General features: G+C 41.4%; 2 protein-coding genes across 2 annotated transcripts; both read left to right on the top strand.

The window, feature by feature from the left end:
• Positions 584–1,189, top strand: LOC109950345 (uncharacterized mitochondrial protein AtMg00820-like). Its single transcript, XM_020568913.1, has one exon. It carries the CDS (start codon positions 584–586, stop codon positions 1,187–1,189), a length of 606 nt encoding a protein of 201 aa, XP_020424502.1.
• Positions 1,499–1,945, top strand: LOC109950346 (uncharacterized mitochondrial protein AtMg00810-like). Its single transcript, XM_020568914.1, has one exon. The coding sequence runs from the start codon at positions 1,499–1,501 to the stop codon at positions 1,943–1,945; it is 447 nt and encodes a 148-aa protein (XP_020424503.1).

An 11,660-nucleotide genomic window follows, 5' to 3' on the forward strand; every position in this document is an offset into this window, starting at 1 on the left:
CCTTCCTACTCCCGTCTTAAACTGGTCTACCCCTTACACTGTTCTCTTTTCTAAACCTCCCACCTATTCTCATCTCCGTGTCTTTGGGTGTTCTTGTTTTCCTTTTCTTGGTCCTTATGTTAATCACAAGTTACTGAGTCGTTCCTTGGAATGTGTTTTTATTGGCTATAGCCTCCATCAAAAGGGTTATCGTTGCCTTTACCCATCCACGGGCCGTGTCTACACATCTAGGCATGTTATTGTTAATGAAGATTGTTTTCCTTTTACTCAGTTATAGGTGTCTTCCTCATCCCCTTATGTGGCGCTAGACCTTTCTCCACTTCCTGTTGTACCGCTGCCCCCATTGCTCGTGGCCCATTTGCCTATTGATCCCGTGTAGCCTCTTTCCCCATCAGGACCACTTCTTGAACCGGTTTCTCTAGGCCTAGCTTGCCAACGCACCCCCGTGGGCCCTAATTCCTCTACAGCCCAGTCAGCCCCTGCTGACCCTGCCTCCCAGTCAGCCCATGTTGATGCCCCCGCATCCCAAACCTTCCTTCCTAACTCCATCACCCAGGCGGACCATGTGTCTACATCAGCCCACATGGGTCCTTTTCCTCTCGCAGATCCATCAGGCAGTTCTATTGCTGAATTGCCCGCTTCCAATGCTGCAATTGAGCCTGTGCCTCCTGTCACAGCCAATCAGCCCACACCTCACCCGATGGTTACCCGATCCCGCACTGGCACATTCCATCCCAAAATTCCCACTGATGGGACAGTTAAGTATCCCTTTGCTCGTGCTCTTTTGGCAGCTGTCACTGATCAGGAACCGACTTGTTTTTCTCAAGCTCAGAAACATGCTGAATGGCGTGCTGCCATGACAGAAGAAATTAACGCTATTCTGAAGAATAATACTTGGACTCTTGTTCCCTCTACCCCATCTCAAAATACGGTTGGCTACAAATGGGTCTTTCGGATCAAACGTACTTCTGATGGTCGTCTTGAGCGCTACAAAGCCCGTCTTGTTGCTAAGGGTTTTCATCAACAACCCAGTATCGACTACGCTGAAACCTTCAGCCCTGTTGTCAAACCTGCCACCATCCGCACAGTTCTTACTATTGCCATCTCTCGGGGATGGTCCCTCCGCCAACTAGACATCAAAAATGCTTTCCTCTATGGCCTTCTCAAAGAAGATGTCTACATGGCTTAACCACCGGGTTTTGTTGACCCTACCCGACCCAATCATGTTTGTAAGCTTCACAAGGCCTTAAATGGCCTCAAGCAGGCACCCTGTGCATGGTTCCATCGCATTAGCTCATTTCTTCTTTCCTTCGGCTTCCAACACAGCCAATCTGACTCTTCTCTTTTTATTTTTCGGCATGCCTCTTATGTCATATTTTTATTATTATATGTTGACGACATCGTGGTCACATGGAATGATTCCAAGTTTCTTCACTAATTCATCACCGCATTGGGCCTTGCCTTTGATATCAAGGATCTTGGTCTACTTCATTTATTTATGAGCCTCCAAGTTACAACCAAATCTGGTGGTCTTCATATCTCACAACTGAAATATGCCCACGACCTACTACAGCGTCATGACATGCTCCACTGCAAACCTGCCAACACTCCATTGGCTGCCAAAGTCCCTTTGTCTGCTTCCGACGGTGTGCCCCTGGAGTCTCCTTCTGCCTACCGTGAGATTGTTGGCAGTCTTCAATACTTGACATTAACTCGCCCGGACTTATCCTTCGCGGTCCACTCCGTTGCTCAGTTCATGGCTGCCCCTCGCACCTCTCACCTTGTCGCTGCCAAACGGATCTTACGGTATGTCAAAGGCACGCTCGACTTTGGTCTCTCTCTTAGCTTGCAACAGTCCACTGCCCGCCTCAGTGCCTACTCTGATGCAGATTGGGCGAGCTGTCCAATTCGCGTTGCTCTACCAATGGCTACCTCATCTATTTAGGCTCTAATTTAATCTCCTGGTGTTCCAAAAAGCAACCCACTGTTGCCCATTCAAGTGCGGAATCCGAATATCACTCCCTTGCGCACTCATGTGTTGAGACTACCTGGCTCTCCTATATGCTCTCCAAGCTTGGTGTTTCTCTTCACTTTCCTATTCTCCTTCATTTTGACAACCTGAGTACGACATACATAGCCGCAAACCCAGTCTTTCATGCCAGGACGCGTCATATCGAGCTTGACTATCATTTTGTTTGTGAAAAAGTCGCTCTTGGAAGTCACCAAGTTCGTTATATTCCCTCAATTGATCAGCCAGCTGATCTTCTTACGAAGGCCCTACACAAGCCACGCCATGCTCTTTCACGATCCAAACTTGTTCAACCAGGGCTGTCCAGTTTGCGGGGGGATGTCAATCCTACGATCACAACCAATATTTCCTCCACTAATGAATCCCTAAATGATGCTGATTGATATCATGATCTCCAAATGATTTGCTACGGTTAATAGCCTTTTGTATTTACCAAAATAGTTCCATTAAAAGTCAACTGTATTCTATATATTGTACAATTGTATCCAAATATAATATTAAGAAATTACATTCTTTTCAGTTTTCCTTTCTAGTTCTCAATTGTTGTAGCAAAATCCTTTTACTAAATTTTCCTTCAAGTTTTCGGGTTCTAATTTAATTTTCATTGTAATGTAATTTCTTAGTTTTCAAGTTTGATTAGTTTCCAAGTTTCAATTATGGTTTTTTTTCTTATTCATAATGCTTATAAGTTAATATGCTAGTTTAAATAATTGATCATCATTAAGGCTTGCATGTTAGCTATCTTGGTTGGAATTAAGAGTAGACACCATGCTTTAATTCGAATTGAACTATGACTAGGAAGAGTGTGTATAGAATTCGACAATCAGGATTAGATACATATTTGGTTGTTTAAAATATTCTTCTATGCTTAATGGATTCCTAATGCTTAATTTTAGGTTAGACAACATATGATCAAATTAGGGAATCAGGAATACAAGGTTAGGGCCAGACACCATGGCTTAATCATACTTTAGCTAGAATTAATCCATGAATCTAAATTGAACTTGGGAACTTATTTGCTTGATTTAATTTGTTTTCTTTCTTTCTTATTTTATTTATTTCCTTTCTTTTTCATTTTTGATTTGTGTAGGGAAAATGAATTGGATCATTCAATCACCAATCCTCGTGGGATCGACCTCGCACTTACATATGCTATACTACCGAATAGCTTGTGCACTTGCAAGTATCACAAGTTGAGGATGCAGTTGAATCCATTTTGGTGCAGCTGATCCGACGACAACAAGGCAACAACGAGAAGATGAAAAACCAGGTGCAGACGTGCTAAAGAAGATCGTGAGATGGATGAAGAAGAGGTAGAAGTTGTTTTAACGGTGGGTATGCTCAATCAATCAAGGCAACACCACCGTCGTTGTGCCTTGAACATGGACAAACATAGGCACTCTCGGGGTAAGAATCTCACGGAAGATTACTTTATTCTAAATTCATTTTGTCATGTTTCTTATTTTCGAGGGAGATGTAGTATCCAGCCCCCGTTTGTTCCAAAAATCATGCATGCTTTTTGCAATTACGATACATACTTCGTTTAGAAGTGCGAAGATCTTGGGGTTTTTGTGTAATAACCCAAACCTTAATTAATATTTAATTAGTAATTTATTAAGAGAAAAAGATAATTTTGCCCTTGGAATAATTTATTAAAGAAAAGTTGACCTTTTTACCGAGAAAGAATTTGACAATTCCACACACACCGTTGAGTAGAGCACGACGAAACGAGTCCGTAGACACGAAGTGGGCTCAAATCGGAGCTCTAACGAAGAAGTTTAGGTTAAAATACTCTGAGGGGCAAAACGGTAATTTGAAAAATCAGAATTTTAAAATCTCATTCTCTCTCTTCTCCCTCAGTCTCTCTTATCTCTCCCCGCAGCACTTTCCCGTGCGCCTTTCCCCAGCCGAACCTCCATAACCACCCAGCCACCGCTACACCTCACCCCGACCGACCGAACAGGACTCAATCGCAGTGACGTCAGCTCCGCCGCCAAGCCCGACCTTCCCTGCCGCTCGACCGTCACGATTTTCGCCGGAAAACGTCCAAAATCCAGCCGGTTTTGAGAAAGTTTCCAAGTTTTCGAGCTCTCTCCTCCGGCCGCCAAATCAGTCGAGTAAGGTATGAATCTTTACCTATTTTTCATGACTTAACTGCTGATTGGGTAGGATTGGAACGATTTTTAGCCTAGATAGATCAAATCACGATCCAAAGTTCCACCAATTTTGAGTTTGAAATTCCGGCCACTTCCGGCCAGATTTTGGGGTAAGTCCAAGAACAAAAGTGGTTCCAAATAGGGTGTTTTACCCAGGACAGGAGTTTGGGCCAGCGGTTAGAGATTTTCCAACCGCCAGAAATTTATCAAGCCATCCACACGCTGCCGGCGCGTGTGGCGGCTCGTGGGCAGTTTAGTGGAGCTCACTTTCAGTCTTAGAACGATCCTCGTGTTGTCACGAGTGTGTAGGAATTTGCGGATCTCAATTTGGATACCGTTTGAGCCTCGAACGGATTTTTGCATATTGTGTGATTTCCGGGTTCAATATTGTTGAGCCGTTGGATCGTAATCCTTTTCAGATATGTTACTCTAGACATTTCCATAATCGTTTAGGATTCGACGGATTGTGAATCGGAGTCCCGAATACTCCGAAATCGGAACCCTAGGGCTAGGGTTTAGAAATCGTGCGATTGTACGATCGTGATCAACTCGACCGTCCGATCGAGATCAAACCCTCAGGAAATGTGTCCTAGGTATATTGGTACTTCTAGAGGCTTTCAGACCATAATTTTGAGGTCGTGGACCCGCGGGGTCCCAGGTTGACTTTTTGGGACCTTAGCGCTTTTTGAGTCCCAAGATACTGCTAAACTATTCCAAGTGGAAGGAAAGCTTTTATGGGCATAGGAACAACTTTAATCTGACGCACGTACTTCTGGAGCCGGAGGTCAAGGTTTTAAAATGAATACTATATTGAGTATTGTATTAATATAATATTATGGTCATTGAATTAGGCACCCGGGCACCAGTTGACCCGCAGGAGGGACCTTCAAGAGGTCCAGCGAGCACGGACCAGCAGTGAGTGGACTCTTTGTTTTTATAAATTAGAGTTACAGTATTTGATCTTGAATAAGTTTTATTCAAAGATTAGTGTTCTATAAGCTGTTATATGCTTTTAAATATTTTGTTTTGCATGCTGCCGAGTGGAATATCCTTTAAAGGATATAGAAAAAGAAATTTTAGTTAATTATCAGATAAATGGCAGCAAAGTTTTTGACTTTACAGAAATTCAATTATTCAGCAGATTTTCTTCAGAAACTTTATATTTTCCTAAACCACCTTAGGTACCCAGATATACAGATGTTGCCTTCGGTAAATAAGTTGTCTTTAGATCAAATGTTGCCTTCGGATTTGATTGGTTGTCTTCGGTTTAGTCAGTATGCTTGATAGTTGCCCCACGAGTTCTATAGTACCCGAATTCGTGTGGAGCGAGTAATGCTGATCAGGCTGACTACGGTCCCCTGATCCTGCTAGTTGCGGCTCGGACTGACCTTGTGTCACTGAGACCTGCGAGTACGTGTCACCTATGGTGATGCGAGGAATTGACGGATATTAGGAATTGACGGAAATAAGGGGTACACCTAGGTGGTAGTTTTAAACTGTTTTCAATGCTGTTAAGAAATTAATGGTGATCATGAGTATGATTGGCATATATATGTATAATTGTATGAGTGCATTGATTTCAATACGAATATAATAAAGAGAATAATTTAGTTTGTATAACTGTTTTTACAGTGGGGTTAGTATGTTCTTATGTATTTTTCTAAACTTATTTTTGGGTCCACTCACCCTTTTAATGTTTTGCGCCCCCAGGTAGTAGGCGTACACAGTGATCCACCACCGGGCCGTTTTCCACCTTCTACACTTTCCTTTTTGATGTAGGACTTTTTGTTTTTAAAAGAATTGACTCCTTTGTAAATTCTTAGTAGTCGCTCTGATAATTTGCCCTAGAATTAGAATTTAATTGTTGGAATGTATATATATATACGTATGCTGGCAGTTGGTTGTGTTTATATGCTTGTTTAGCAGGTGTAAATGTTTTGATATTGATCCAGTTACAAGGGAGACTCTGCCGATTTTTCGGTAGGAGTCAACCTTGTTATTTTATCGTGCTTTATAGGGAAGGGCAATTAGGTCATTCGTGCCCGACATCCGACCGGTGTTGGACAAGCACAAGGTCCGGCTCGAATTCCAAAGCGGGATTTGGGTTGGGTCTTGTCATTTTGAGTCTTCTTCCGAAGCAAAAACTTACAATTGCTTTGCAGCTGCTTGTGTATGAGGCATCTGTAGACCAGGTGGATGGGATTGCTAAGATGGGGAAATCAACTATCCTAGAGTGCTTGGTCAGATTTTGTGATGCAATAAAAAACCTCTACACGAGGGAGTACCTTCGCAAACCGATGCCTAGGGACCTTCGAAGCCTTCCACAAAAGCCGAGGCTTGAGGTTTCCCAAGAATGATTGGAATCATCGACTGCCTGCACTGGCAGTGGAAAAATTGTCCAACTGCTTAGCAAGGAGATTATTGGAATAGGAAGGGTCAAAAAAGTATAATTCTGGAGGCCGTTGCATCATTCAATACTTGTGTTTGACATGTCTTTTTTGGAGTTGCTAGATCTCATAAATACCTCAATGTGCTTGGTCAATCCCCGATATTCAACCATGTCTTGAGGCAATCAATGATAAGACAATACAAAAAACTTAATTATGAGAAATGAAAGCAGAGAACTCAAATGGAGAAAGCTAATACAGAGAAAGTTATATATAGAGAAGGGAAATATAAGAATAAAAAGTGACAAGTAAGGCATTTGTTGTGCTTAAGTGGTTAAGAGCAATTACCCCTAGATCTGAGGTTCTATGTTCAATTTCCCCTTCTTTCAATATTGCTATTGTTTTGAAAAAAAATAAAAATAAAAATAAAAAGCGAGAATGATACCAAGTGTGCCTGTATGGCAAGACAATGGAAAGTGAAGGAGAACTTGATGCAAAGTACAAAGTGAAAGAGAATTAGATGCATTAATTGCTTACAAACCTCTACTAGGTTCAAATCGGAGTCTTAATGAAAAAACTATGGTTAGCATAGGGATGGCAATTTTCTCTGCAGGTAAGGATCTTTGCTGGGATTCGATGACAGGACCCGACCCAAATTCCACTTTGGAATCCGAGCCTGACCCTGTGCGTGTCCGACACCTGGCAGGTGTTGGGCACGAATGACCTAATTGCCCTTCCCTACAAAGCACGATATAACAAGGTTGACTCCTACCGAAAAATCGGCAAAGTCTCCCCTGTAATTGGGTAAATTCCCAAAATTTACACCTGCCAAACAAGCATGTATATACACAACCAACTGCCAGCATATATATACGTACATTCCAACAGTTAAATTCTAATATTAGGGAAAATTATTAGAGCGACTACTAAGAATTTACAAAATGAGTCAATTCTTTTATAGAAAGGTCCTATATCAGAAAGGAAAGCGCAGAAGGTGGAAAACGGCCCGGTGGTGGATCACTGTGCACGCCTACTGCCTGGGGGCGCAAAACATTGAAAAGGTGAGCGGACCAAAACAAAGTTTGGAAAAAATAGCATAAGAACATACTAACCCCACTGTAAAAACAGTTATACAAAACTAAATCATTCTCTTTATGATATTCGTATTGAAACCAATGCACTCATATATTTATACATATATATGCCAATCATACTCATGGTCAACATTAATCTCTTAAAAGCATTGAAAACAGTTTAAAACTACCACCTAGGTGTACCCCTTATTTCCATCAATTCCTAATATCCGTCAATTCCTCGCATCACTATTGGTGACATGTACTCGCAGGTCTCGGTGACACAAGGTCAATCTGAGCCGCAACTCGCAGGATTCAGGAGACTGTAGTCAGCCAGATCCGCATTACTCGCTCCACAAGAGTCCGGGTACCATAGAACTCGTGGGGCAACTGTCAAGCATGCTGACTAAACCGAAGGCAACCAATAAAATCCGAAGGCAACATTTTTTACCAAAGGCAACAAATTTATCTGAAGGCAACTTATTTACCGAAGGCAACATCTGTATATCTGGGTACCTAAGGTGGTTTAAGAAAATATAAGTTTCTGAAAAATCTGATAAATAACTAAATTTCTGTTAAATCCGAAACTCTGCTGCCATTTATCTGATATTTAGCTAAAATTCTCTTTCCCTATATCCTTAAAGGTTATTCCACTCGGCAGCATGCAAAACAAAATATATTAAAAGCATATAACAGCTTATAAAACACTAATCTTTAAATAAAACTTATTCAAGATCAAATACTGTAACTGAACTGCTTAAATTCATTTATAAAAACAAAGAGTCTACTCACTGCTGGTCCGTGCTCGCTGGACCTCTTGAAGGTCCCTCATGAGGGTCAACTGATGCCCGAGTGCCTGATTCAATTACCATAATATTCTATTAAAACCATACTCAATATAGTATTAAATTAAAAACCCTGACTCCCGGCTCCTAGAAGTGCGTGCAATTAAAGTTGTTCATATGCCCATAAAAACTTTTCTTCCATTTGGAATAGTTTAGAAGTATCTCGGGACTCAAAAAGCGCTAAAGTCCCAAAAAGTCAACCCGGGACCCTACGGGTCCACGACCTCAAAATTATGATCCGAAAGCCTCTAGAAGTTCCAATATACCAGGACACATGTCCCGAGAGTTTGATCTCGATCGGACGGTCGAATTGATCACGATCGTACAATCGCATGATTTCTAAAACCCTAGCCCTAGGGTTCGCGATTTCAGAGTATCTGGGACTCCTATTCATGATCCTTCGAATCCTAAACGATCCTGAAATTGTCTAGATTAACATATCTGAAAATGTTTACGATCCAACGGCTTAACAGTATTGAACCCGAAAAATCGCACAATATGCAAAATTCGTTCGAGGCTTAAACGGTATCCGAATTGAGATTCGCGAATTCCTATGCACTCGTCACAGCACGAGGATCACTCTAGAACTGAATGTGGTCTCCACCAGGCTGCCCACAGGCCTCCACACTCGCTGGCAATGCGTGGGTGGCTTGATAAATTTCTAGCGGTCGGAAAATCTCCAAACTGCTGGCCCAAACTCCTGCCCTAGGTAAAAAACCAACCTACCCCAAAAACTACCCGGAAGTGGCCGGAATTTCAAACTCAAAACAGGCCGAACTTTGGATCATGATTTGATCTATCTAGGCTAGAAATCGGTCCAATCCTACCAAACCAGCAGCTAAGTGATGAAAAATAGGTAAAGATTCATACCTTACTCGACTGGTTTAGTGGTCGGAGGAGAGAGATCGAAAGCTTGGAAGTTTTGTCAAAACTGGCTGGGTTTTGGACGTTTTCCAGCAAAAACTGTGACGTTCGAGCGGCAGGGAAGGTCGGGCTTGGCGGTGGAGCTGACGCTGGTGCGATTAGGTCTGGTCCTGCGGATCGAGGCGAGGTGTGGAGGTGGCTGGGTGGTTATGGAGGTTCAGCTGGGGAAGGGCGCATGGGAAAGAGGCTGCAGGGAGAGAGAAGAGAGACTGAGGGAGAAGAGAGAGAAGTGAGGTTTTAAAATTCTGACTTTTCAAATTACCATTTTGCCCCTCTACATATTTTGACGGTATTTTCTTCGTTAAAGCTCCGATTCGAGCCCACTTTGTGTCTACGGACTCATTTCGTCGTGCTCTATGCAACGGTGTGTGTGGAATTGTCAAATTCTTTCTCGGTCAAAAGTCAACTTTTCTTTAATAAATTATTCCAAGGGCAAAATTGTCTTTTCCTCTTAATAAATTAATAATTAAATATTAATTAAGGTTTGGGTTATTACATTTGACCCTAATGGGTTAGGTACGAAGGACAAAAAAGGGGTATGAGGATGGGTACGGTGTTCCAGGAGGGGTGGGATGGTATTTGAATCCCCAACCCGAACCATCCCCATTTAGAATATATATATATATATGTATATATATAGTATAGTATATATAAATATGCTATTAAAGTGATTGTACCGACTACGTTTTATATTTTTATATTATTATATTATATGCTTATATAATTTAGGGTACTGATTTTTCCACTCCCCTTTTATCCACTTACACTCCATCTTTTTAAAATTGTATGTTCTCACTTCTGTTTTGTTTACTTACACTCCCTTTTATCTTATAGTAAAAAATATTAAAAAACAAAAGGGAGTATAAGTGAATAAAAGGGGAGTGGAAAAATCACCACCCATAATTTATACAAATCTTAAGCCACACTATTTATGTATTTAGTTAACTTCCAATACATATATAAACATTCTTATATTGTCTTATAACTATATATTATATATATATATATATTCATTATCTTGCCTTAGTAAATTTTTCTTCAACAAAGTAGTTATATATTGGTTTTTTCTTCTCTAATGAGGCGGGTCAGGGAATCCATTCTCCAACGAAGGTGTGGATGGGGAATCCCCGATATGAATATGACGGGTATGAAGGTGGGGATAGGGGAAAAAATCTTAACGGGGATGGGAATGAGAATGGTATACCCACCCTCGATTCAACCCATTGCCATCCCTAGGGTAGCGGAGCTACATGGCAGTTTTTGTATTTTGGAAAAAATTGATATAAATAGCGCGCCCTTCTTCTTCTTCCTCTCTCTTGCTCTCTCATGTTCTTCAGCTGCTATTAGGGATGGACTTACCCTTTGACTAACCTGGGCTAGTTTCTACTAGGGATGGACTTACCCTTTGACTAGTCTGGGCTATAACCCAGGTGACTTTGTCTTTTTAAGCCTAAACTAATATACCCAACTCACCCAATGGACAGCCCTGCATTGTACAAACAATCGCTACTTCTGAAATTTACTCGTACAATCGAGTTTAACAGGTGTGTGCGTATGATAAATTTAGCCCACTCCAGTTTGAAATTTTGGGTCTGTCCTTACAATAACCATTTATGACCGTTTAATTTCCTGGTGATCAAACATTGTCGTCCGGTCACCATTGTCCTTGCTTCCTGCACAAAATGTATTCTCCATCCTCCCCTCCATCAATGCCCCCAAAAAATCAGAACTGTAACGTCCTACATCGCATGCAAATTCGATGTGGTGAGTCACTTGGCTATGCCCTTAAAATCGTGTCCATGATATGAACAATACATTTATTCCTTTTGAGTGCTGAACTTTCAACTTATAGAATGTGTCATCAAATTTGAAAATGAAAATTTGAATACCGTTGGGGCATAATGTATTCATTTTTGTCCTATCTTTTTCTAATTGTTATATGTCTTTGCATTTAAAACCTATATTTGATTTCGTGCAGTGATGCTTCGCGTGAATCAACTGGAACCCTTAATTGAGCAGAAATTAATTGGTGGGTATTTACAACTTCCAACAATCATCCCAGCAGGCTGAAGATGCTCTATCACAAGGGATGGAGGCATTGCAGCAATCCCTATCTGAGACATTAGCAATGTTGAAGATTTTAAGAAATATAAGAATCTGGAAAAAAGCGACCGGTCGCTTCAGGGAAACAAACAGTTGGTTTTAGGCAGAGGCTTCGAAGCCTGAAGTGGCTCTCACGAAACATA

The sequence above is a fragment of the Prunus persica genome, chromosome G7, assembly GCF_000346465.2.
Source record: "Prunus persica cultivar Lovell chromosome G7, Prunus_persica_NCBIv2, whole genome shotgun sequence".
Lineage (NCBI taxonomy): Eukaryota > Viridiplantae > Streptophyta > Magnoliopsida > Rosales > Rosaceae > Prunus > Prunus persica.

Bases quoted from the DNA above. Each gene is read 5' to 3' on its own strand.
- LOC109950345 (XM_020568913.1), top strand. From the start codon at position 584: ATGGGTCCTTTTCCTCTCGCAGATCCATCAGGCAGTTCTATTGCTGAA.
- LOC109950346 (XM_020568914.1), top strand. From the start codon at position 1,499: ATGAGCCTCCAAGTTACAACCAAATCTGGTGGTCTTCATATCTCACAA.